The following is a 27,476-nucleotide window of genomic DNA, read 5'->3' on the forward strand; positions in this document are numbered from 1 at the left end:
CACAGGCACACGTGAGTAGGTGCATGGGAATGTGCAGAGGGGGTGAGACAGCTGTGTGAGAAGGAGGGGCTGCTGCTGAGGCTGGTGGAGCCAAGCTCAGTGTGGGCTTGGATCAGGCAGCTTTTTCCTGTCCTCACTTTGCTCACGTGCTGGCTGTGACGGTGAGCCAGGTGACTGCTGAGACCCTCTCCAGGCCCAACGGTCTATGATCTGTGAGTGGAAATCCCAGCCTGTCCCTTCGTCCTGCCAGGAGATGCCTTCGGGCCAGCACCCAGCCCTGCAGATCCCTTTTGGCTTCAGAGGCTGGGTGTGGTCTTGATCTCTCCCTGGTCACCTGGAGGATCTGGTTAGTGCTGTGGCGCTGTGACAGAGGACATGTGACATCTGTCAGGTGAACAGCCCTGGCCGGGCACCTTGCCTGCTTCTGCTGACAGAAGGTGGAGAAAACTTACAAGTTTGGAGCTGAAATCTGGGGACAGAAGGGATGGGTTGTTTCCAGTGGGGGGCCTGGCAATGTGGTGAGGGAGGGTCTGCTGTTACGGAATAATAACAGTGCACAGCTCCTTGCAGCCCTCTCCTCTGTAGCATTCAGGGTTATTTTTTGGCCTGAGTGACACTTTTCATGGGCTTTTCTGCTGACTCTTGAACACAGTCTTTCCCTCTTAGAGCTCCTGGTTTCTCTCAGTTGTGACTCTGTGCCACCTAGGAAGGCGACCTGGGTGGACATTCATGGATGGCATCTGCCTTCGGGATGTGTGTCTGTGCCCTGGAGGCCACAGGCAGACACACTGGGGTTTGTGTGCAGAGTCACATGTTTAAGAGACCCTGTTGTCTTTCTGGGTGCTTGGGCCTCAGCCCTGCCCCACATGGGCCCTCTTAGCACCTCCCCCCTCATCTGGAATGGGGCTTCTCTCTGCCCTGTTGGTGGGGTGGGTCACAGCAGTTCATTCTGGAGTCTAGGCCTGGGTCGTTTGACCTTTCCTTCTGCTTTCTGAACCCCTTACTCTGTGCCTGTCTGTTCACCACCAAGGAGGGGAGGTGGGTCGTTGCTGGTGTTCTACTCCAAGTAAGCTTCTTCTGCTCTCCCCGAATGTGCCAGTGTGGAGAACACCTCCTGCTCAGCCTGGGGCAGGGGTTTTACCAGCCAGCACGTGGACTGTGATTCTGATGGGTTCCATAGATGTGCCTTTCCCTGTGGCACCTCTGCTTGGCTCTCAGCAATCCTGTAATAGGTAGCACATGCATAGAGAACAAATTTATGAACAGAGTCTCCCTCCTGTCCCACTGACCAGCCAGCTGGCTCTCCTCTTGGGGGCAGCCATTGGTTCCAGTGGCCTTGAGCCTTTTTAGGGGGTTTGTGTAACTGGACACAGATGTATTCCTTTACCATGCAGACCCATTGTTGTATACTAGAATCTTGGAAGTGATTTCATATTAGTCCTCTCAGGCTGCCTCATCCTTTTTAATGGTCACATGTTAAATGGCCTTACTATCCTTTACTTAACCAGTTCTCTGCTCAGGTACATCTAGGACATTTCTGATCATGTTTTAGAAGCATGCTGCAGTAGATACCCTGGTACATGCATCTTTGTGCACATGTGCAGAATTCTGTAGGATAAATACCTAGGATTAGAAATGCCAACTTTGCGTGTTCCTAGTTTTGGCTGTTGCCAGGTTTCTCTCCATAGAAGCTGTACCAGTTACACCCCATCAACCCTGTGCTGGTCCGTTTTCTACCACTTGTGGAAGCATTTTGAATCAGTTTATTTTGGCACGGAGTCACAGAGTGCCTGAGGGTGTCAGGATCCCAGCAACTGTCTCTTGCCTGTTGGTTTTGCTCCAGACACTCAAGGCCCTGGGATGGGTGGTGTCTTCTGGCCTCACTCGTTTTGCTGGACCTTACCCCTGGGCCCCTTGCTCCTGTCTGGTGCTCACACTTTGCCTTTCTCTCCTGCACTCCCAGTGCTGAAAGGGTGTCAACACCCCAGCCTGAGCTCATGGGTTTCAGTAACGGATTTGAGCAGCCTGGGGCAGGTTGCATTGTAATTTTCTTTTCACCACCCTGCCAAGTCACAGGGACGGGATTGTGCAAAGGTCAAGGCAGCCCCTCAATCCTTCCTAAACAGTGAAGTCCAGTGCACATGCCTCTAAGGCCAGCACTGCGTCTGACACACTGCCAAGGCCTCATCCATTCCAAGCGCAATGCTGTGGCCTTGCAGACTGCTGGACTGGCCACTTCGTAACTCATAGCTGTCCCCGTTACTCCCTAGCTCCGGACCCTATTGCTTTAGGATCAAGTCCAAACTCCACAGCTGGTCTGTCGTCTCCAGCTGTCTCTCTTGCCCTCTGCCTTAACGGAACCTTCTCCTTTGAGAGCTACATCTACTCCAGCTACGCCAGGCTCCTGGTGGGTCCTGCAGTGTGCTGGGCGCCCTCCCTCAGCCCGTGCTTTGTCTGTGCTCTCTGCCTGTAGGCCTTTCTCCTCCTGGCCCATGCCTGTTACACTTTGTGGTTCAATGTCAGTGGCTTTGGGAATTTCCCCCTACCTGCAAGTGTCTGGATTAGTTCCCCCATGCCCAACTGGGCACCCCATATTTCAACACTCCCCTAAACTTTGTCACCCTCAATCACCCCTGGGCACCCCCCATATCAACACTCCCCTACTCTTGTCACCCTCAGTCACCCCCACTTCTCTTCCTTGTACCACATGTGCCATCTTAGAGCCCCCTGGGAGGGTGGATAGAACACAGCTGCTCTGCAGCTGTGGCAATGACCTCCCCACCAACATATACACACACATACACACACAAATGCACACACAACACACATGCATCCACACAACCAGCACACATACCCACACACACGCACACATACACGCACATGTAATACACATGTGCGCGCACACATGTACTCACACATGACACAACGCACACATATGCAGCACATACATACGCAACTAGCACACATGCACACTCATGAGCATGCACACACATGCATAAGACACAACGCACCAAAACATACACATGCAGTACATATACATGCACACACACATGCACTTCTTAGGTCTGCCGCTCTTCCTGGTCTCCTACTCCCTGGGAGGCCTCAGGCTGAGTGCTTGAACGCCAGTGATCTCTCTGGAATACAAATGAGGGTTGGTTAAAACAAACTAAAGTGTCTACTGCAGGGAAAGCTCACCTCTTCCAAGGAGCCATTTTAGAAGTTAGAAAAGTAGTAAGTGAAACCCCTCAGCACACCAAGACTGAGTCCAGAAGAAATCGAGACCACAGGGAATGACAGCCTCCAGGGCAGTCCTGCTACTGCCCATGGGCGGCTTGCCATCCCACTGGCCCTCCTCTCGCCTGCAGCAGGCATGGGCCTCTGGGCCTGCAGGTGATGGGGACTGCGTGGTCACTGTGCTGTGTGTACTCCAGGGCAGCAGCCTTGGCACTCCTGTGGGGTGCTCCAGGCCAGGGATAGCGTCTGGCTCTGTTCAGGGGCCTATGAGCTTTTTTTGGTTTGTTTATCACATCACAGAATCAGAGAATCTAGAATTTATGAGTTAGAAAAGATGCTGAAAGGGAATTATTCTGACCCTCTCGTTTTACAGATCGGAAAACAGATATGTATAACTCAAGTGACTTTCAGAAATACTCATGCAGTTAATGGCAGTTCTAGGACTTCAACTCAAGTTTCTTGACTCTGACTTTGTCTCTGCTTTTGAAACTCTGCTTCAGGGTCCTTCTGTTGGGGTCAGGTCAGGCCAGGTGAGCTGGGGTGAAAGAGATGGTCTGCCAGTGATTGGAAGGCAGAAACTGGCTGAGTGTCAGGGACTGTCACACAGGCTGCACACTGCACAGCTCAGTGGCAGACTCTGAATGGTACTCTGCATGGCCGAGCTTGGCAGTCCTGCCCCTGCTATGTGCTAGATGCTGCCATAACCTTCTTTTAGCTCTTGAGAGCCCATGTCCAAGGCTTGGCTGCATGAATCTCCAGCTCCAGTTCTACGCCAGACCTGGTTTCCTGGCATATTCTGTTGTCCCAGGGCACCCAAGTCTGGTGTGGCTTCCTCAGGACTTTCTGTGGTATGTGGTTTTCTATAAGCTGTAATGAACAGGCAGGTGTTCTCAGAGGTGCCGGGAAGGCTTCGCCTGGGGGAGACTTGGCCCTGGCCTTGGTGATGTCAAGTTCATTAACAGTGGTTGATTTCACGACTTCAGTGGTCTGCTGGGGAAGGCGGTGTCCATTAGTCGTCTTCCCCAGAAAGCATTGCTTGGTACAGCTCACCACCTCATCCTCACAGCCTGAGCTTGCAGGGGCAGGTATCACTTTCTGCAGATCTACACTGTGCCATTGAAGGTACAACTGCTCTTGACACTGTCGTAGGCCATGTGTCCTCCCTTTGCGGGGTCTGCTCCTGCATTCCATAGGCATCCACTGTGGCCCTGCTGTGTGTCTAGCACCGTGCCGGCCCCAGCACTGCAGAGAAGCCTGCACAGCTTGTCCTCTGTGCCATATGGGTCCTCCTCACAGAGGCCTCTGTGGACTGTGGCATCCAGTCCTGTTGTTATCTCTTTATCACCCCTCCCCCGCCAAAGAGGTGTCTGTCTTCCATTCGTGGGAGTTCATCTTGATCAGGGTTGGGAACAGATGCAGAGACTCTGGTATTGCTGTGGGAGGCCCTTTGGGGGCCTTTGGGAGCACAGTGAATGAGTGGGCCCTGGGGCGACAGGAAAGGCAGATGGAGCCGCACTCTCAGCTCTGCCACTTCACTGTGTGACTTTGACCTGGACACCACTTCCTTTCTCCTTCCTGAAAACATAGGGGCTGGACCGTGGGGCCCTCTGGTCTTTGCCAGTTCTGACCATCTGTGACTACCTCTGGGGAAGGAAATTGCAAACTGTATGCTGTTTTTCACTCATTTGGTATGGAAGGAGCTGGTTAAAAGGCCGGTCTTTGTGGCCATCAGCAGGAGGGCCTGGGCTCAGCCTTGCTCTCAGCAGGAGCCAGGAGCAAGGTTGTGCTGAGTAAGCCCAAGGTCACCTCCTTTCCCATTAAAGCCCCTGTGAGTAATTTTTAACCATAGCTAAGTTCAGATCTTTCATCGAGGGGACCTTCCCCAGCATTTGTTTGGCGGCTGAGTGTTAACTGAAACATACAAGCCCTGGCTGGTTGGCTCCTAGGAATCTGCCTGGAGAGTTTCTTCTGGGTGTGGCATGTAGGGTTTGTCCTAGGTGCCGATGTATACCCACTTCTAGAGCCAAGCAATGGTCAGGATCACAAAAGGTTGTGTCGTCCCCATGTGATGGGTGCCAGGGTGTGGGGGAGGCATGGCAGAATCATGCCCATTTACTGTCCTTTATCCTCATGGAAGGCTGAGTCCCCCAGACGTAAACTCAAGGCAGGCTACCCTGCAGAGCAGGGCCCACACCCCAGGGCCTTGCTCTTAGGGCCAGTGCTTTCTTTCTTTTTTTAATTGAGTGTAATATATACACGGAAAATTGTCCATATCCATAAGTGAGCAGTTTGATGAATTTTTCCAAACTGAATATGCCACATACCTAGCACCAGCTCAAGCAATAGAGCAGCATTTGTCCCCAGAGCCACTTGTGTGCTCCCTGTGATCTCCAGTGTTTCCTCTCTTCTCCCTCACCTCCCCCCCTCTTTGTTTTCCACGTCTGTCAAAACTGCTGCACCTCCTGCCTTCTGCACGTGGCACTTGCACAGAAAATGAAGTGAGGGTCTGTATTGGTTTCCTTTACTGTATAATAAATGACCACAAATGCAGCAGCTTAAAATGGCCCTTGTTTATTATTTCACAGTTTCTGTAGTCAGATGCCACATAAGCTAGTTGGGTCTCTCCATAAAGGTCACACCAGGCTGCAATCTAGGTGTTGGCCAGGGCTGTAGCCTCATGAGAGGCTCTGCTGGGGAAAGATCTGCTTCCCTCAGTCGCTGGCAGAATCCGTTTCCTTGCAGCTAAGGAATGGAGCATTTCGGTTTCTTGCTGGAGGCTGCCCTCAGTATCTAGGGGCCACCCGCAGTTCCTACCTCATGGGTACCTCCAGTATGGCCAATGACTTTATGGCAGCTGTCATCTTCAAAGCCAGCCACAGAGAGAGAAGAGGAGGGTGGGGTCTTATGTAATGTGATGTGATCACAGGGGTGACAGGTCCCACCCACACTGAGGGGAGGGGATTATGCAGGGATGTGAGCGCCAGGAGCCAGGGGATCCTGTGAGCGTCTTAAAGTCTTAAATGTAAGCAAGGATTCAGAAGTCACATCCCAGGGCCTGTGCATGCTAGCACCACATGCAGCAAGGGCGGGTCAGACAGACTGGCGGGAGGAGCCCTTCCCTCGGCCCTGGGCTACCAGCTCCCTCCCCACTCCCTGAGCAGAACTCCTGTCCTCCCACGTGACATCCTCTTCTCTGTGGTGGGGACAGGGGCACTGGCTTCTGGGTTGAAGGAAGGAGGCTGGTAACCAACCCAGGAGACAGGCTTTCTGCAACATGACTGACTGATGCTCTCAATTCCAAGCTCCATTAGTGGTCCCCCTTCACTGCTCCTGGCTGGCAGGATTTTTCTGAAACTCACCTGCAAAACTGTACTCTTCCTCAAATGCTTCTCTGGTCTCCGTCCGGCCTTAAGGTTGACATGCAGCATGCCTGGCAGAGGCCCCATGGTCTGGCACCAGCTCCCTCGGCCTGACATGGCTCCTTTCTTGTGTGACCCGAGGTACTCCCTGGCCTGCCCTGCCTTGAGAGTGAGGGCTCCCTGACAGCAGCGGGGGCAGCTCGTTCTCTGCGGGGCTTGTGGCAGAGTCACTCCTAAATGTCCGCTGAGTTATGACTTCCTAAGAAGCAGTCTTTGCACTTTGCCCGGAGACCTGTGCCTGGGGGAATTGTCTGCTGGTGCCGCGGGAGGCCCAGCAGCCCCCGTCCTCGTCCTTCTCCACTGCCACCACTGGCCCTGGGCTTCCATCCTCTGTCTGCCACTCCAGACCTGCCCAACCAAGCTGTGTACGAAGTTCTCCAGCATGTAGCTCCAAGTGGTCCTTAGCCTTTTGGGGGATTAAAAGCACTTCAGCCACGTAACCTGTATTTTGGTAAGTGACAAGGTGCACTGCAGAGGCCTGGGGCTTGACATGTAATGGCTGGTTTTGAATCCTGGCCAAGCCCCAGCTGGTTGTGTTTGACCTTGATCCAATCACTTTGCCTGTCATAGGCTTGGTTTCTTTGTCTCTATAAAATGGGAATAAGACTAGAGGTGTTCGCTCTGTAGGCTGCAGGCTTGCTTTGAGAGTCACATGCAATATTTTGTGTAACTGCCTTTGTTGAAAACCAGAAAAGTGCTATATGTGTATATTGTGATGGATTATTATAGTTATTATTTAAAACATCCATGCTTGAGGAGCTAAGTTTTGTGGTCTTTGTATTATCATTACTAGGTATATACCTAGGAGGAAAAAAAAACGTAAGTTCACACAAAAACTTGTATGTGCATGTTAATAGCGTTATTCATAGTAGCCAAAAAGTGGAAAAAAACAAGTGTCCACCAAGTGATGAATGGTTAAACAGGATGTGGTACGTCTGTACCATGAAATGTCATGTGGTCATAAAGAGGGATGAAGCCCTGATGCGTGTATAACGTGGGCGGATCTTGAAAACATTATGTAAGTTAAAGAAGCCAGTCACCAAAGGGCACATGTTATATGATTCCATTTATATGAAATGTCCAGAATAGGTAAATATATAGAGATAAAAAGTAGATTTGTGGTTTCCAGGGGCTGGGAGGAATGGGGGAGCTGGGGCTGATGTGCGGGTTTTGTTTTGAGGTGGTGAAGGTGTGAAGCTGTGCTGATGGTTGCACAGCTCTGGCAGTGTACAGAAAGCCCTTATGTGAACCCGAAGTGGGTAAATCGCATGGTATGTGAGTTATAGCTCGGTAAAGCTGCTTTTTAAAAAAAGTCCTATGAGGTAGGAACTATTACAATGTCCATTTTACAGAAGAGGACTGAGGCTCAGAACCACCAGCAAGGAAGGCGGGATTTTACCCGGATCTGGCGGCCCCCAGCTCCTACACGTGTCACCTTCCTGCACTGGCCTTCACTTTACAGAGAAGGAAGACAAGACGCAGGGAGCAGGGGGCTTCCGGCACTCCACGCAGGACACTTTCATCCCAGCTCCCCCACACACACACCCCACAGGGGAGATTTCCCAAGTAACCCATGAGCTGAACTTCCCAGTCCTGTGACGGAGGTGATGCCAGAGGTGACGCCGTGTCCATCTGGGCTCTCAGGCTCACCTGAGAAAAATGGGGAGAAATCCTGCCACCCTCCCAGTGCTGCTGGGGGACCCACAAGTGTGTGAAGGTTCTTCGAGACCAGCCAGAATTCTGTTTATGCACAGCAGCGCCTCCTGGCTTGAGGGGGTCAGTCAGTGCCCCAGGCACCTCTGCCAGGTGAAGCCCTGCGCAGGCCCCTGCTCCAGGGCACCAGGCCTAAGGCAGATGGTGTTCTTTGGCTTGCAGAGGTTTCTATTTTGATGAAGTCCACTTTATCTATTTTTTTTTTTTCCTTTCCTGGCTTGTACTTTTTTTTTTTTGTTTTCTTTTTTTGGCAGCTGGCCGGTACCAGGAACCAAACTCTTGATCGCTTGTGCTTTTGGTGTATCTAAGAAACCATTGTTTAGTTCAAGGTCTTGAAGATTTATGCCAATGTTTTCTTCTAAGAGTTTTATAGTTTTAGCTCTTACCTCATAGGATTTTTATCTTAAATGAAACGGTGCTTGAAAACCGTTTTATCCAGCAGTGTGCATATAGCAAGTCCTAGGAAAATGGCAGCTGCTTTTATTTTTAAATTGTTATCGATTTTTACTTATTATTATCATCTTTACTGTGATTAATCTCTCATTGTGTTTCCCACCTGGGTAGCTGCCTCTTGTTCCTTTTTGAAAGAGTGTTGGTGTTTGACTCCATTTCTGGCACAACTAAGGGTGTGGAAGACCTAGTTTACCCTCACTCTATTTTTTTCCCCCAAACTTTGTATTATGGAAAATGTAAAAACAGTTGAGAGAATTCTGTAGCGCATGCCCAGGGACCGCCACCCAGCCTCACGCCGGCGGTTGTGGCTACTCTCACTTCATCTGAACCTCACCTACTTCTCCCCACTCCTCCCTGCACCTGCTTATTTTGACGTAAATTCCAGGCATCACATTTAATCTGTAAGTAATTTAGTAATCATCTCTAAAAATGAATCACCACTTTCTAGAAAGGGACATGCTGTGTTTTGGGCCAATGCCACGGAGCCCCCTTTGCCTCCTGAGAACCCAGGGGCAAGCACTGCAGGTGAGTCTCCTGCGTCCTCATGTGGAGCAGGCCACCCGACCTCAGCTGGTGCAGTGGGCTCCTCTGGTAGGACCTGAGCTGTCCCTAGAGGACTGCTGCCTGGACCCTGGGCTACTGTGGGCCAGAGGATCATGTCATGCTCCAGGCATTGGAAGGAGGATTGGCACCAGCCAGTACAGCCCAGTTCCCCATCCCAAGAGCAGAGCTGGGCCCCTCAGTCTGCTAGACGGGGCAGGGTAGGGTGAGTCCAGAGCCTTGGGTCAGGTTTGGCCCTAAGAGTCCATGTGTGGCAGAATAATGAGAATCCTTTTTGGTTTTGTTTCTACAAACTCCTTTCACGTCCACGATCTCCTTGATGCCCACAGTGGCACCCTCTGATCAGCTTTGTACAAAATGCATGTTTTACACATGAGGAAGCTCAGAGAATTAACTCCAGCTTCTTGTTCCCAGAAACTACGTGGTAAAGGCAGGACTGGATCTCAGGGCCTCTGATGGCATTTCCTATTAGATGAGACCAAATCCCGTGTCTCCTTTCCTGCCCGTAAGGGCTGCCGAGGAACTAGCATCTTTGATATTCATCTTGTCCTCCGATTTGGCTTAGATTTTCAGTGTGGAAACCTTGGCTCCCCCTAGCCAGCAGAGGGCTGGGTGTCCTATTGGCATCGTCCTATTGGATTGGGGAATCTAGAAAAGCCTGGGGGGAGCTTGTGCTCTGGGTGGGCACCTGGCCGGTCCCTGCCCCCGTCCCCTCTAACAAACAGTGGGCGTTCTCCAAGCCCCTCCTAGCCCTCTTGGCCCTCCTGGCCGGAGCTGTATGTTTCTGTTTAAAGCAGGTTCCTCCTTGTTAACTTCCAGGATCTCTCTCTAGGTATTCCACAGCATGCAGGCACCCTCCAAGAGAATGTGTGTTTACCATTTTCCATGGAGACCGTCTGGGCCTTTGTTCCTCTGAGTGGTGATTAAATGGTACACAGCGCTCACCCTTACAGCAGTTTGTCAGTAATTCTAAGAGACTTGTGGAAAACACATGAGGTCTTTGATGCAATAGATAAGCTGGAAAGCTTGGAAGAAAATCCACTTGTGGGTAGCAGGACCATCGGAAAAACTCTTTGCACTCTCTGTTCCCATCCCAAAAGAGATTGTGTTGAGGAATAATTCTTCTCTGGTGCTTACATGCCAGGTCAGAAGCTCATTGGTGCCTGCTTGTCAGATATTTTTCCCTTTGGTTTCTTGTTGCTTCTTTCCCTCATGAGTTTGGCTTAAATTCATGTTTTAATGATTCTGTTCTCTTTTTTAAAGGTCACTGCCCTAAAGCACAAATGGGGGACCAGGATGAGCTTTGTGTTGTTGAGAGCACTGAGCTTTTTGGGGGACTGGGAGGGATTTTCGTGGGGGAGGTAGGAGCGTGTCTGTGTCTTGAGTGCCCTCAGTTGCTGGGGCAGAAATGGGCGGCCCATCAAGCGAGCATCTCCGATATTGCCTCCTGTGTGAAGGAAGGCAGCCAGCACGTGTGTGGCCCTGCCATTCCCTGTAATGCCTCTAGCAAGTGGCTGTCCGTCCTGTTCTAGAACAGCTCCCCTGTCCAGCCTTGAAGTCCACCTCCACAAACACGGCCCCTCGGTTTCCTCCAGTCAATTTAGGCTCTCAGAACTTGAGGCCATCCTTACAAGGACCTTAAAGTTCATCTGCAGTAACTCTCATGTCACAGATAAGGAAACTGCGACCCTGAGAAGCCAAATGACTTGCTCAAAGGTGACACCAAGAGGCAATGACACTGGGGGCTGGGTTTCTTGCCTGCTGGTCACATGCTTTTCCCACCACACCAGGCTGCTCCTGGCGTGTTTGAAGGGAGGGGAGTGAGGACAGCTGTGCATTTTCGGTCCGTGACTCAGAACGTGAATTAATTGGCCGGGGTTGTAGATCCAGTGAAACAAAGTGTAAGTGGCTTTCGCTCATCCAAGTATTGGCCGCACCCTGCACGATGCCCTGAGCAGTGTCACTGATGTGACATTTGTTGAGTGGATGACCTTTTAGCATTAGGATGTTAATATGATTTCATTCATACGTGTGAGTCCTGGTGGGGAGGGTCTCACAGGTGACATGCTCTCATGGAAGCATAGATGTGCTTTAACAGAACAAGCTCTGATAAAGGAATGGTGCCAAGAGGGTGGTTGTCCATGGGGATCCCCCCGGTGAGAGGCGGGGGCTCAGGCGCAAGCTCTTGGGTGAGGCTGAGACTGTCAGGAGAGAGGAACTGGATACGGCTGCTTGGCCTGAGGGCAGCTCCGGATAAGACTTTCCTTAAGGAGACCTCTCGCCTGGTCCCCAAGCTCTGTGTGGTTGGCAGACATGGACTCTCCCGCCTCAGCGCCTGGCTCCGTCTGTACAAACAGCTGCCAGTGGCTGAGGTGACAAAGGTGGAGGCAGAAGCTGTGGGGGCAGCTTCCATTCTGTGTTTGAGTCCGTAGCGTGTGTGTGCAGAGAGAGGAGCTTGTGAGGGGTGACAGCGGGTGGGCCCCTAGAATTCGTGGGAGCAAGGACCCGATGCAAGGCCTCCCCAAGTGCTACGCTGGCCACCACTTAGGGACAGAGGAAGTTTTTTTTGGCAGCTGGCTGGTACAGGATTTGAGCCCCGGACCTATGGGCACCACACTAACCACCTGAGCTAACTGGCCAGCCCAGACTGAGGAGTTTTTTAAACAATCAGAGAAAAAGAAAGGAGCCCATAACCAGATACTCTGGTGTGAAATACAAGGGCAGACAGATTTCAGACAAGAATTGGATATGAATCTCTGGCTTTTGTTTTAAGTGCCCTTAAAGTGATCCCTGGGAACTAAAATAGGGTCACTGAAAAAGTAATTCCAAATGGATCTTTCTTTTCACTGATAAGGTTTACTAGAAAGGAAATATCGTGGGCACTCCCCCCGCCCCCGACCTCTGCTGGCCTCACAGCCTGGTGTTGTGGACAGGATGGGGAGGGGGCGCCGTGGGTGCAGGGGTGGGGGTGGCAGTGGATGAGTCAAGCTGGTGTATTGGTTTCCTAGGGCTGTCATAACCAAGTACCACAAACAGGATGGCTTAAAACAACAGAATGTATTCTCTCACGATTCTGGAGGCTAAAAGCCTGAAATCCAGACGTCAGTGAGGTTGGCTCCTCTGGAGCCTCTGAGGGTGAGTCTCTTCCATGCCGCTTTCCTAGCTTCTGGTGGTTTCGGGCAAGCCTTGGCGTTCCTTGGCTTGTAGATGTGTTGCTCCAGCTGGCCTTCTCCATGTATATCTATGTCCAAATTTCTCTCACCTTATAAGGAAGCCAGCCAGTGGATTAGGGCCCACCCCTACCCAGTATGACCTCATCTTAACTGGATTACACGCACAAAGACCCTATTTCAAAATAAGGCCACATCCACAGATGCCAGCGAGTTAGGACTTGAACAATGGTCTTCCTCAAGCCCAGCCTTTTGCTGCGACCCTTTCTTGTCACTCTAGCATTCCATAATTTTGTCCTTGAGCTCAGAGTTTAGAGCCAGAGGGATGGTCTCATTTGCTGTGTCTGCCCCAGTTGCTCTGGCCCACCAAGGACTCCTGAAGTCATAGAGCAGACGAGTGGTAGGGCCTGGATACCCTGGGCTTTTCTGTCTCAGCTCGTGTTGTTTTCCTAGAAACATTTTGTCCTGTATTTTATTGAATTCTGTTACGGATGATAGTCTTTTTTCCCCACATAAGTTAGTGGTATTTCCCCAAGAAGATTGTAAATTCCTTAAAGACAAAGTTTTGTACGGTTTTTCTTGCGTGTCTGTAAGTGCCTCCCACGAAGCTAGTACGTACTGCAGTGGAGCCCTTGAGTGCTGCGTGGCCAGCCCGTGGCGGCTTCTGTCCAACACGCCTTCCCACTGAGTTTCCTTTGAGTCCCGGCATCTTCCACTCTCCCTGGCCCTGCCTCAGTGTCCTTGTCAGTGCAGGGTGCAGGGCCACCACTCTCATTGAGCATAATCAGCACATGGAGAGATCTAGGTTTAGGTGCAGCTTTATCTAGGGGTCAAGCAGCCTGAGGAGAACGTGGCTGCTCTCCTTTTCCAGGTTCTGTTTTCTGAATTCAGGTCTCCATTTTTGTGTGTGTGCCTGAAATCAGTTACAGCTAATTAAGTCCCTCACGTTCGGTTGGTATTTACTTGTCATCCTCCAGTTAGGCTCCATTTTTTAATTTTGCCTCAGTCAGGCCTCTCCACAAGTTCCCAAGGTGACTGTTCACAGCTGCCCAGTCCCTGGGCTTCCTCCTTCTCCGTGACCGAAAGTGTGCCTGTCCCAGTGTTCCTAGCAGGAGCCCCGAGCCTGTCTCTGATTGGACCGACTCAGGGTCACATGACCTCTCCTGAGCCAGCAGCCCCAAGGGGCAGCAAGCACTGATTGGTCTAACCAAAGTCATGTGATGCCCTAAACAGAAATGAGGGCTGCTGGGGTGGGCCGGGGGTGGTGGATGCGCTGAGGGCAGGGGGGTAAAATCTTGTTCCTCCTCATCTTTTCCACACCCACCTCCTGACCCTAACCAGTAGGAGTGTACTTTCCTTTCAGGAATACATCGATGCCCACCCAGAGACCATCGTCCTGGACCCCCTCCCTGCCATCAGGACCCTGCTCGACCGCTCCAAGTCCTATGAGCTCATCCGGAAGATCGAGGCCTACATGAAAGGTAGGGGCCCATCAGCTCGGCATTCATGGCCGGCAGCTCATTTCTGTGGTCACTAGGTGGTCACTGTAGGAGGCAGGGGGCAAGGGGTCTGGCCTTCCTAAGCACTTTGGGACAGGAAGCAGTCGAATTCCCTGGGGGCGGTCTTTCTGGAGAGGTCCTGTCACTCTCGTGTGACCAGCAGAGTTAGGAAATAAAAGCCTCAGGGTGCTCTTTGGGAGAGTGACTCTGATCACACCAAGAGGGTATTGTTTTGTTGTGTTGAACCTGTGGGGTGGCACTGAAGTGTCCTGATAACAACTTGGTTAGAAGGCAGTGGTACGTGTAGCATAACTCAGCAGCAGCAGGCAGGCGGGCGAGTGGAGTTATATAACCAGCCAAAGAGGACAAACAGAAAATCAGGGCCTTTGATCAGATGCATGGAGCTGTGCAGTGTGGCTGCTGGACTTCGCGGGGCATGCTCTGTTCTTGTGTGCAGGAGCCTCCCTCTTAGCAGTGGGGCTTGTCTTGCCCCTGCAGGCTCTTGTCCCTGAGGACTCATCTCCCCACCCCCACCCCACCCTGGGAGCAGAGCAGCACCAGAGAAGTGAAGACTGCCTTTTCAAGGTGTTTGTTTATGTGAGGACTTTTTGGAAAGATTTATATTAAAAGTAACCTCCTAGTTCTTTTCGCCTGGCGAAGAGTTCAAGTGTTCTCTGCTGAGAGCTCTTGTTTAATTTTAAGGGATAGTGATCTGCCTGGGCACTGGGGGTGCACGAGGTTGCATCCTGGGGTCAGGAGAGGCAGCCTGCTCCTTGGCCATACAGAGCATGATTGTGACCTAACCTGACTGCCTTGGGCCCTGACCTGGATACCAACTTGGCCCCAGGTGTTGAAACCTGGGTGATGGTGGGACCAGTGGCCATGGTTTGGCTCACAGGGCCAGAGGTTGCTTGTTCACAAGGGAACCATCTAGGAAATATGAGAGCAGCATTTACTGGGTATGTTTCATGTGCCTGGCTTTGGGTTAAGCCTTCTCTTTCTCTTTCGGTGCTTTTTGGTGGGCACGATGATGCTTCCCATTTTGCAGATGAGTAACAGAGGACTGAGAGGTTAGCAGACACGCTGGCATCATACAGCGTATAGGTGGCCAAGCCAGGTCTCTTCAGCTTGGCTCCTAGCCCCTAAGTTGGACTTTCATGTTTATGGCCGAAGGGCCCTGGTTCTAGCAAGCACCTGACATGGGTGTAGCCGAGGACCCTGGTGGGGAGAATGGGTGAGTCCTTGGTTCTCTCTCTAGGGAACGTGCCCTTAGGAAGACCTGGGTGCTAGGCTTGGCTATCCTGGAAGAAGTCTCAAGGCCTCCTTCCCAGGGTGCCTAATGCTCACCAGCCAGGTATAGAGCATGAAGATGGCTTCCGGGGGACCCCAGCGGGCAGACTTTCTCAGCACATCCACAGCCTTCTTCCCTGGCCAGCAGTGGTCAGCTTCCACTCCCTTTGCAATCCTTTCCTGGTCCAGAATCCCAGAGGAGAAGATAGATCTGTAGTGATGTCTCTTCTAGAGCATTTCCTCCTGGGGCCACAGTCACCTCGGTCTGCTGTGGGTGAGGTTTTGGCCAAACATTGGTTCTGGAAAGGAAATCAGCCTCCTTCCAGAAGGTGTGTCTCTTGGACACTGACTGTGAGACAGGAGATAGTATTAAAATAGGAGAAGGCCCAATTAGTGGAGATGGCAGGTCAACAGCCATGTTTAATGCCCTCAACAGTCTATTAGAAGTGATGTGTCCTAGTGGGGAAGGTGCCACCGAAGGACTTTTTCAAGCTAAAAGCACAGATATCAGAGGGAGACAGACTGAGGTTGGGTTCGAATCTGGGCTCTTGCTAGCCAAGTGGTCTTGGATAAGTCACATGATCTGGCCCTGCCTGAGTTCTGGAAGATGTGGATAATAACCGGTTCACCCACAGGGTGTGGGGTCAGGATCACTGGGATGACGCCAGGATCACTGGGATGACACCTGTAGAGCACATACGAGAGTACTTTAAAAAGTTTGTGAAAAACAGAATTAAAATATAATACAATTCTAGGGCTGGCCCGTGGCTCACTTGGGAGAGTGTGGTGCTGATAACACCAAGGCCACGGGTTCAGATCCCTATATAGGGAGGACCGGTTAGCTCACTTGGCTTTTCCTTCAGTTCCTGCCTTGCTACATGTACTTGACTCCCTGTCTTAGATGGAAGGTGAATACCCAGGCCATTAGTCTGCACTTCTACATGAATTGAAATCTGCTCAGCAGGCATAGGGAACAAAGGTTCCCAGTGCATAAGAGGGCTGACCGGGGGCTGACAGAGATCTTGTCTCAAGCTGGTCCGTCCTTAGGGTGAGAGGTGGTGAAGACACAGAGCTAGGCCCGGTGACTCGCTGACATTGGGGTGCTCACTCTGACTGTGGGCTTCTTGTTCTTATGGAATCAAAGATAGAGACATGGGCCCTGCCCTAGGAGTCTGTTCTGTGGGAGGTGAGACAAAAGCACAGATGACTTTAATGCGGAAGGGAATGTGGTCTGCAGCATAGAGCAGCGGGGAGCTGCTGGGGGAGCTCCCTCTTGAGGTGCCATTGAGGCAGGACCATCTGCAGTGGCTGGTACTTGGTTGGGCAAGGAGAGGGAGTGGCAGTTGGGCCTCCCAGACAGAGCAATGGGGTGAGCAAAGTGGGGAGAGAGCTGACATGTGGGGTGCATGTGTGGGACTTGCAGACTACCAACTGGAGCAGAGTGTGGGGACTCTGACTGCTTCATGCAGTTAAGGACCTTGTTCCTGGGCAGCCTGCAGTTCCTGCAGGTGTTTGAGCTGGTGAGTTAGGAGATGAAGGTACATTTTAGACAGATCAGTGCAGACGTGGCCTAGAGACAGCTTCTCACAACCAGTACCTGGATCCTGTTGTGTGGTGACAGATGCCTGGGTCCTGGCCATTCATTGGTGACCCATACCTAGCCACAAGGGGCTGGTGACAGGCCTCTAGAGGGGAGAGTGTCAGGCAGAGGCCCATTCTGCTGGATCCACAAACCCTCAACCCCAGGTGCTCAGGAGCTGCCTGCTAGGGGAGATTTGTGGGTCACCAGGAGAGGGTCCATCCCCTCCAGATCCAGCAAGAACTTGTTGACTGAATTCTAAAGCAGGCTTGGTTCTCGGCCAGCAGGATGTGTTGGGTGGGTGGGCCGTGAATGCTGCACCCTAGATTTTTCTTATCATGCATGCCAGGCCGGGCTTGTATTCTTCCAGGAGGGCAGTCAACGGCTGGGATTTCCTGGAGCCCCTTCCTGCCCACCCACTGCTGGCCACCAATGCGGGGGAGGGGGGCTGTTCTTGGTACTGGTCTCTGCTGGATGCTCCTCACGTCCTCTCCGCAGATGCAAAAGCCTTCACGGGAAAGCGCATCCTTGGCGCTCCTCCACCCCACTCCCTGCTATTCCTGGAGGCACCCAGCTCTTTTAGGCATACTGTAAATGGCCATAATTACCCTAGAAGTTCCCTGAGATAATTATAGCAATCCAAGTGACACCGCTTTTGTGCTGGGAGAAGGGGCTTGGCGAGACTTCCTCGAGTTGGCGCCACCCCCCCATGCCGAGGAAGCTCTCCCTGCTTTCAGAGAACCAGGGCGGCTGCAGGGAAAACAGAGCTGGGGGAGGCTGCTGCAGAGCTGCCTAGGTCCTAATGATGGGCCGGGGGAGGAAGATGACCAAAGCCCCTGCTGTGGAGTGGGGGTGGGCAGGTGGGCCATGACACATGGAGAGGGTCTCCCAGGAATAACAGGCAGAGCACGTGGACTGGGGTCCACACTCAGGTGGGCTGTCTGTCCCATGCAGAGCATCAGCCATGGGGGACCCCCCTCCCCAGCACCCAGCATCGGGGAGGCAGGCGAGGCTGCCGCCCAGAGCTCCCAGCCTCAGCTGCGTGGGTGTCCAGGCAGCCTTTGTGTGGCTGGTGCCGTCTCAGTTCCACATTCTCAGAGCTCATCCTCTTCCAGTTCATAGCCTGGAGGGGAAGCAGAGCCATGTCTGTGCCTCAGATCTGTCAGCCTCAAGCCCACCCATTCAGCTTGCATTTGACTTGCTGCAATAGCAGAGACCTAAAATAGTGGCGGCTTGAACAAGCTAGAACTTCCTCTGTCTCATGTAAAAGCCCAGAGGAAGGCCAGCAGCACTGGCGTGCCAGGCAGGGCCAGGCTTTTGCTCACTCGCTGTTCCTTCAGAGTGTGGCCCTCCTGGTCCAAGATTGTGGCTGAACTTTCAGCCCGCATGTCCAAGGTCTAGACGTTAGGATGGAGACACTAAGAAAAGGGCAGCAAAAGGGAACAAACCCTAGTTATCTTTCAAGGAAGGGTCTCGAAGCTACAATATGATGCTCCATTCCCACGTCATTGGTCAGAATTAGTCACAGACTGAGCTGCAAGGGAGTCAGGACGTGTTGTCCTTGTGGTCAGCCATGTGCCCAGCTAAAATTCGGGATTTTTATCACCATGGAAGAAGGGCCAGAATGAGTTTTAGGGGACCACTAGCCATATGCCACGTCATCTTTCAAGATGTGAGATCCTGCCTGAGGATTCACCTTTTCTGTGGGTGAGTGACACTTGGAATGCCTGTTCCTCCTCTGGCCAGCCAGGGGTGTGGCCTCAGCGGCAGTCTCCATGCAGCAGTGAGGCCAGGAGGCTTGCCGAGTGACCTACCCCAGAGTGCCTGGAACATGGAGTCTCGTCATAGATGGCCACTTCTGGGAGGCAGCCACCTGGCGGACGTACCTATGCCCACACCCCTCAGGCAGAGGCTTAGGCAACACTGAGCCCGGATCTGATTCAGACCAGTGCAGAAGCCTCTCAGAAATCAAACATGGCCTGGCGCAGGCGCGGGCGAGGGAGGAGGCAGGCTGCGCCGCACACTGCAATCTGCATCACGATCACCTGCAGGCCGTTCCTCTCCTCTGCAGCCCACTTCGTCACACAGGGCCAGGATCCAGAGACAAAAGTCCCAAGGACAGGGCCTGACTCTGCCACCACAGGCTGAGTGGTTCTGGGCAAGGCTTTAGCCAGCTCCTGATCTACCTGGAGCCAGGTATGAGAAGGCACCTGGGCCATGATTGGATGGTGTGGATCTGTGTCCTTGTCCCAGGGACAGGTGGGAAGGGTCTCTAGCGAAGTACTTTAGAGCTCTAATGACTTCAGGGTAAGAGTGGCTCTCCTGTTCACTTCTCCTGGACCCTCCCACACATGTGCTCAGGATGGCAGGTGGCCTGTGCTGGACGCCAGGCCTCCCTGGGGAGGGCGGTGCACACCACAAATCGAGCGTTTCTGCCTGTGGTTTTATGGGAATTTAATCAAGGCTCATCTTGGAGGCAGTTTGAAAGCTGGCCTGAAATTGAGTAATCTAGATACCAAGTGAAGAGAAAATAACATTCCTTAGAGCCTGGGAGAAATAATTCCCCAAAGAGCGTCTGCCTCGGGGGTGGGGAGCTCTCTGGGGTTAGTGGCCCTGGTTGGGCTGGGGGTGGGGGCTCGCACTCAGAGATGGGGGATGGGTGTCCACGCTTGGTGAGGTGCATAGGGGTGCAGGTGGGAGAGGAGAGGCTGGGTGTAGGCGGGGGCTTGGAGTTGAAGGCCCGGGCCCCTGCCCCCTGCCCACTCCCCTGCCTTGCGTGGCCTCTATGAGCTGTGCTTTTGCCAGCTCTCACATGCCAGGTGCTGTTTTATGTACTTGACATATAGGAGCTAATTGAATCCACGATGACGCCAGGAGGAAGGTTCTGTTATCGTCCACATCTTAGAGATGAGGACACTGAGGGACATTAAGCTTGAGTCGCTTGAAGTTACAGAGCTACTGGGGGGGCATATCTTGGGGCTCTGCTGCCTGTGGGTGAGTGATCCCCAGGCCCACCTGGTGCTGGTGGCACCACCAGCTGACATCGCTCCTGGGGTGCCCTCTGGTGTCCAGGAGATGACACTGGCCAGAGAAGGTGCCTGGTGTCTACTAGCTGCTTTGCTTCAAATGTTCACTGACTCTCTGCCCCATACGGTTAGTAGGAGGAACAAAATCCTGTCTGCTGCGGGTAGTAGCATAGCAAAGTAGAAAACAACAGGGCTTTGTCGCTGACAGTCCTGGGCTGGAATCTCAGCCCACCTTATGTGACCTGGGCGAGTCACTGCTAGCCCCTCTCTGCATCATTTGCTTGTCTGTCACATGGGATTGCCGGTGCCTCAGACCCCAGATTGGGAAGAGTGACTATTCAGTGCATACCCTCCCATGCCTCCCCTGGTGTCAGCTTGCCCAGCCCATGGGGCCAAGGCCGAGGGGATGATGTGCCCATTGAGGGGTCTGGTGCGGCAGAGGACAGGGTTCTAGGCCAGGCGTGGACAAGTTCCCTGTGGCTGAGGAGGTAGCACAGGTCCCACAAGCCAGCTGGGCGGGGGGGGGGGCTTTGGGTGGGTCCTCAGCCTGTGGCTCCCCTTCCTGGACTTTGGGGGTGTGTGGGAGAGAGCCTACCTGCATTTTCATGCCAGCCACCTTCCCACCACCCAGACAGAGATCTCACCTTTCAGGGGGTGGTGGCAGGTGTGCAGGATTGTGCTTAGGGCTCTGTGTTAAGCCCAGAGCAGGGCGGCTGAACACCAGCTGTGGGCCAGGCTGGGGTTGGCACCTCATCACTGGTTAGCTGAGCTGGTTAGAAAGCAGCTTTATAACACCAAGGTCATGTGTCCATATCCCCAAACCAGCCAGACACAGGGAAAAAAAAAAAAAAAAAATAGGCAGCTAGGATCAAACCCGGACCCTGGCTGTGTCTCTGAGCCCTCCCATCTGTCTGTAACCTGCCATGTGGAGGGAGATGTGAGGAGAGGAGGAAATGGAGCTGTGGGCACTTGGGACCAGGCCTAGCCCTGGACTGGCAGCTTCTGCTATCCTCATTGCTAATCCTCCCAACATGGCAGTGATAGTCCCCCTTTTCTGATGAGAATTCAGAGCCCAAGAGAGGGGAAGTCACTTGTGTGAGGTTTTGGAGCTGGTAAGTGCTCAAGTCAAGCTCTGTGTGGATGCCAGAGCTAGCGCTGCTTCTCTTACACCAGACGCCTGTCATGCGGCTGACTCTGAAGCCTGCCCATCTCCCTGCCTTCTGCCGACCCCTGGGTGGGGTCTGCTCCTGTCAAAGGCCACACCCAGGCTCCTGCCCTGCAGGGAGTATTCCATCTCTCCTTGACCCCCACACCATGTCTTTCACAACCCATGGGGTCCTGTTCTGAGATGAGGGATCCTGGAAGCACCAGCCCTGCCCACCGCCTGTCCCCTCTCCTGCCTCCCCCAACAGGCCAAGGCCAGCTCCTCATCAGGTCTGCAGGTCAGCTGGAGGGCCCTTCTTGGCATCTCCTTGCCCTGGCCTAGCTGCAGCAGAAGGATGAGGGTACCTAGAGGGGGAGGATGAGCAGACCTCCAGCCTCCCTCTGGCAGCCTCACACCTATGTCCCACCAGTTCAGAGGGCTGCACCTGGAGAGGCAACAGAGCTCAGCTTTTCCTGCAGAGGTCTTCAGGTCCAGGCCTCCTGCCAGGGGCCCTGGCAGAGATGGACGGTTGCCCAAGTCTGCCAAGCTCCTCGCTTCCTCAGCCGTGGCCCAGGCATGAGTTTGGAGGCTCCCAAAAGAGAGTCACAGGAGTGAGATGAGCTCTCATGGTGACCGGTCGGTACCCGCTACGTGGCGTAGGTGTATTCTTAGGAAGAACATTCACATTTGTTCACCCAAAGCTTAACCTTCCTGGGCCTTTTGAGTCTTCAGGACTATGGCAGGGACCAGCAAGGCAGGAGGTGCCTTGTTCCCACAGCCTCCTCCCTCTGGCTCTGTCCACCTCAGTGGTTTCTGCACAAGATCCCCTGACTGGGCCCAGGTGGCCTGCCAGGCTTCCTGCTCACCTGCTGGCATGAAGAAGCTGCTCAAACTGTCCCAGACCTTTTCAGAGAGTCTGCTGGGAACCTCTCTCTCTTCCCGACACACAGACACGCCCCTTCCAAGAGGCATTCTCCCAGTGACCCTGCCAGGCTCTGAGTGCTCAGCTAGGCTCCTGGCAGCTCCTGAGTATGCAGACTCTTTGTCTTTGGGAGCTCTAGTTCCCATCTCCCCAAATTCTTTTCCCCTCGTTGTGATGACTGACCCCCTCCAGACCTGACACTCGCAGAAACCTTCCCCTTCTCACACTTAGAGTTTCCCAGCTCCCAGGTGAACAATCTCAACATCCCTTCCCTGGGATATAAGTAGGGCAGGTGGATACTCAGAACACACTTGCTGGTCAGGTTGATCAGAAAATGTCTGGCACCAGTCATTTACACTTTGGAGTGGATTTACAGCCTACCTAGTGTCTTTCCAGCTGAACAAGATCTTAAACTGAACTCTCGAAGCCCCTATAATTGCTCTTCTTCACATCTGTAGGGATGAGGAAAGGGGCCCAGGTGGCTAAAGACTGGCCTTGGGCCACTTAGCACCTGTCTGACTCTGTCAGGTGCTCTCACCGTGGGACCCACACCTCTGCAGGGCTCTTCTCAGAAGCAGCGCCAGAGTGAATCTAGAGTCAGACCGCCTGAGTTCAGATCCTCTCCTGAGCACCTAGCTGTGAGCATCCAGGCAGGTTATTTAACTGCACTGAGCCTCAGCTTGCCTATCTGTAAAGGGGGGGGGGGCGGCGGCGGCGGTGATAATGATGGTGGCACTGTCCTCGTCCTCATAGGGCTGTTGTAAGGATTCCTTAGTAGATAGTAACTCTCCTGGGGAACAGTGCATTGTGGGTTTCAGACCACACGCTGTATGTTGTGATCCTCTGAGTCCTGTGCTCCTGAACTTGCATTAGCACTAAATGCATGCTGCCCCTCAGTGCCCTTGGGGGGGGGGTCTCCATGGCCCCATGAGACCAGGCCCTGCCCAGCAGTGCTACCATCTCTGTCCATTTTTCCCAAGTGCCCAGCCCCGTGTCTGCAGATGCACAGCCTGGGTTTATTTCTCCAAACAAGGAGTATTTTCAGGGTAACCCATCATGTAGCACATGTGGGCTTTTTTCATTTCTGCTTTTAAATTATATCAGTATCGTATATTTACTATAAAGTTCACATTGTACAGATTTGTGTAGTATAATTTTTATTTGTAAATAATTTTAGACTTACAAAAACAATTGTAAAGATAGTACACAAACTTCCCGTATACCCTCTGCACAGCTTCCTCTAGCAGTAATCTTGTGTGACCATAGTATAATTGTCTAAACCAGGAAATTCACATTGAGAGCAATACTGTCAATTAATCTAAAGGTACATTCTAATTTCCCCAGTTGTCCCACTAGTATGCTTTTTCTGGCCCAGGATCCAATGTGGTTGTCATTCTCTGTGGTCTCCTCCTACCTGGGACCGAACCTCAGGTTGTTTATCTTTCATGACCTTGACACTTTGGAAAAGCCTGGACCGTTTATTTTATAGTGTCCCTCAGTTTGGGTTGTGTGGTGTTTTCCCATGATTCTATTGAGGTTATGGGCAAGATCTCCACCCCAGTGATGCTAGTCCCTCGTTAGTGCTTCATATCAGGTGCATGACAATGATGTGTCTTCTTTCTGCTCAACAGCAATTATTTGGAAAAGTCTGCCAGGTTCTTCCACTGTCAATTTCTATTCTTTGTAGTTGGTGAGTATCTTATAAGAAGATGCATTGTGGATATCCTGTTTCTCATCATGCCTTTGCCCTGCTGTTGTAGCATCCATTGATGGTTCTTGCCAACAACAGTTGCTACTGTGGTATTTGCCAAATGGTCCTCATATAAAATTTTTTAAAATGTGCCTCCCTCCACTCTAGCTGCACTGGAAAAGTGACAGGAACCCCTTGCAGCTTTGCAGATGACCACAGAGCACCAGGTGGCATGTCATGCAGCCCCAACATAATCCCATATGTAAACAAAGGGAAAGGCAAAAGTAAGGAAAAGGAAGAGTGTCAGGTATGTTGGAGAAATTGGGATTGCATGTGGGGTTTTTCGTTGCAGGACTTGTCAGAGCCTTTAATGTGCCAGTGTGACTCTTTAGACGAGGGGCGAGGGAGGGAGGTGTAAGAGACACTGGTAGTTTATATTCCAGTAAGGAAGAAAAAAGTTCTAAGTAAATTGTGACACACCATTGATTATGAGACACATCTCAATTTCAGAGATGGAAAATGTGAAAAGACATGCCTTATAATCAGTAAAACACAACAGTATTCAGCTGTTTCCATGTAATTGGCTATGGAGTTCCCCTCCCCTTATAGTGGGGCTTCTGGTGCGAGGCCTGTTCCATCCAGCACCCTCAGGAATTCCCCAGGATGCCTCCAGAGGACTCCTCACATCCAGGGTTGTACAGAATCATTCCTGAATCCCTTCTGCTAGTCTGCAGGACCCTAATTGCTGGTAACCCCAACCTCACTTCCCAGAGGCAGCCACTGTTCACAGTCTAGAATCAGTCTTTCTAGACCCTTCTCATACATGTAGAAATATATGTGCACTTTGAAAAGAAAATAGAAATAGGGTCATGTTACATGCATTCTGATATAACTCATTGTCCCCACTTAATATAAGTCTTGGCTGCTTTCCATGTCAGCCCGTAAAGAGGAGGTAGATTAGTTCTGCCCTTTTGGTAGCAACATCATGTTTCATCATATGAATGAATGAACCTAATTTATTCAATTATGTGAGGCTCATAAGGTCCTTCCAGTTTTGTTGGGTTTTTTTTTTTTTTTTTAAATAGACTGGGCTGCAGTAAGCAGATCTCTGCATATTTCTGTAAAATTAATCCCTAGAAGTAGAATTTCTCAGTCAAAGATTATAAACATTTCTCACAGTAGCAGATCTTGCCCTTCAAAAAGTTTGAACAAATTTTACTCCCAATCGTGCCTGTCTGCCCGAAGGAAAGGTCCCCAGCTCACTTCAGTTTACCTTTCTGTCCTTACTGGGGTTGATCGTCTCTTCGTGAGTGGATTGCCCCCCTTTGTGTTTCTTCTGTGAATGAATCTTTTCGTGTTGTTTGCCCATTTTTCTGTTGACTTGTTGGTCTTTTTCTTATTGATTGATTAGAGCCCTTTCTGTATAAAGGAAATTGTGCCTTTGTTAAAAAATACGGACTTTTTCATCAATGTAAACATCGTCTTTACGCTGGGGCCAAGCTAGCATTTTCTGCCCTGCTTTTAGAATATGTACCACCAGAAAGAGCACTCCGAACATTTTCAGAATGTCTTAAAAGCAAAAAGGCTGCTGAGTTTTGGGAGTTGGGGCTGAGTGGGGATAGTAAGTGTCTGTCTGGGGTCAGGAAGGGGCTGTAAATCAGTGGAAACAGCTGCCCCGGAGTTAATCCACATTTCCAGCAGCCAGTGCAGGGCTCAGGAATGTGTCTCTGCCTGCCAGTGTCTGGCTCCTCTGCTCCTGGGCTTTGGATGTTCCGGGTGCAGACGACTCTGTGGCCCACAAGATGTGAGAGGTCACTAGCTCGATCAGGTGGGAGGAACCCTGCTCATCCTGCTGGCCATGGCATGCTTCATCCGGCCATTCTGGCCCCTGCTGGGAAATGTCACCCCTGTGGCATTCATTTCCCTCTGTCCCTGCCTAGGAACACTTCCTTGCCCCCAATGGAGGCAGGTTCCCTGTCCTTGGTGTTTTCTCTCAACAGCTCACCTGTAGCCAGGGAGCTGAGTGAGGGGCAGGCTGCTAGCTGGGGATGGCAGCTGCTGCAAGGCTTTAGGGCCTCTCAGAAGTTCCCAGGGAGCAGAGTAGGGGCTGCAGCCACTGGTGATATGTCCCTTTCTCCCCCACCCCCAGTTGCTCCAAATAACACAATTAAGTTTCCCCCTTGAAAACTCATAGTAACTGAGCGTATGAGTTTCCTATTGCTGCATAACAGATGACAAACTGAGGGGCTCGCAGCACCACCCGTTCATTATCTCACAGCTGGGAGGGTGAGAAGTCCTCGTGATGAGGCTGTGCACTCAGCTTAGGGTGTCACAAGCTGAAACCAAGGTGTCGGCTGGGTTGGCGCTCATCTGGAGGCCTTGGGGAAGAGTCCACCTCCAGCCTCACTCTTGTTGGCAGAACTCAGTTCCTTCTGGCTGTAGGACTGAGGTCCCCGTCCTTGCTGGCTGGTGGCTCTCACAGGCCCCCACATTCCTCCTTATGTGGTCCCTCTGTCTTCACAGCAGCCATGGTGGTCTAGCCCTCCTTGTGTTCCAGGTCTCTGACTTCCTCTTCAGAAAGAACGCCCTGATTTTCAATAGCTCGTATGATGAAGTCAGGCCCACCCAGGTCCTCTCCCTGTTTTATGGTCACAGAGTCAAGTCCAGCGCATGTACAGCCCTGGCAATCTTGCAGGGCGAGTACGCCAGGGACAGACAATCTTGGGGCATCATGGGATTCTGCCAGTCACACTGAGCAACAGAATGGCTTTTCGTTGTATACTTGTAAGTTCAGTGGAATTTAATTGGTATTATTAAGTCTTCCTGTGCCCTGTCATCTGTGCTGGGCATCTTGAGGCCTGTGGCCTCCACCTGCCCCTCTCCTGGTGGCATCTCTTGCCATAACAGCTCTCACACTCCATGCTGCAGCTGTGCTGAACCTCATCGCACCCCCCTTAACCCCTTGCCTTGGTTCATGGTGTCCGTTGCTCCAGAATACCCTCAGTCCCTTTGACTATCTCTAGGTATGGTGTTTGGCCCAGGCTGCCTTCTCCCAGAGGCCCTCTTTGTACATCACCTTCCTCGGGTAGGCCTCAGTACCCTCCTCCCTACCCATAGACCCCTCTGCTGCCCACAGTCACACTCAGATCCCACTTCCTCGTCATTGTCTGCTGGTTGCTCTCATCCCCATCCAACCGTGGGGGCCTTGAGGACAGGGAGCGAGTGTGTCTTTAGGGACCTCAAATCCTCAAGGCAGGGCCTGGAACATAGTCCATCCTCGATAAATGTGCACACGAAGGGAGGGTGTTTTCAAGAATCGGGTACATAAGAAGCAGATGTACTGCGGGAGCCCCTGAGACAGACGCTCTCCCTGGGGGAGAGGAGGGCTGTCCTGAGGCAGATGGGGTCATGGGCTTGAGGTCGCAGGAGAAGGTAGCTCTGGCTATCCATGGTGACAGGCTGTTGAGGAGATGGTGTTTGAAGTGGGTCTGAAACAAGGGGCTGAGCTGGAGAAAGGCGGGGGCCGTTCCAGGGAGAGGGTGCAGGATGGTCAGGATAAATGGGCTGTCTGTGCTGCTGGGGAGAGCCCTGTGCCAGATCCCAGGGGACCTCGAAAGCCAATTTCGACTGAGCCTGTGGGTGGAGGCGGGGAGGCCATTGGGAGGCCACTGCAGCGTCTGGGGAAGATGCTGAGCGCCTGGCGAGGGTGGTGGCCGTGGGCAGGAGTAGATGGGACAGAGCCCAGAGACTGAAAAGGTAGTATTGACCGGCACTGG

The 27,476-nt window shown here is 52.2% G+C and overlaps 1 protein-coding gene and 1 non-coding gene across 4 annotated transcripts in view; one reads left to right on the forward strand and one right to left on the reverse strand.

The window, feature by feature from the left end:
- The window catches only part of ITPK1 (inositol-tetrakisphosphate 1-kinase), a 171,894-nt gene that overhangs the window by 105,091 nt on the left and 39,327 nt on the right, over positions 1-27,476 (forward strand). For all 3 annotated transcript variants that reach the window (XM_063089648.1, XM_063089649.1, XM_063089650.1), the window contains exon 5: positions 13,914-14,031. In XM_063089648.1, coding sequence (XP_062945718.1) covers positions 13,914-14,031 — 118 coding nt within the window. The remainder of the gene's footprint in view (positions 1-13,913; positions 14,032-27,476) is intronic.
- Positions 13,468-13,528, reverse strand: LOC134374408 (small nucleolar RNA SNORD44). Its single transcript, XR_010023257.1, has one exon. It is a non-coding gene; the product is annotated as a small nucleolar RNA SNORD44 (small nucleolar RNA).

Source organism: Cynocephalus volans, chromosome 3 (assembly GCF_027409185.1).
Source record: "Cynocephalus volans isolate mCynVol1 chromosome 3, mCynVol1.pri, whole genome shotgun sequence".
In the NCBI taxonomy this organism is placed as follows: domain Eukaryota; kingdom Metazoa; phylum Chordata; class Mammalia; order Dermoptera; family Cynocephalidae; genus Cynocephalus; species Cynocephalus volans.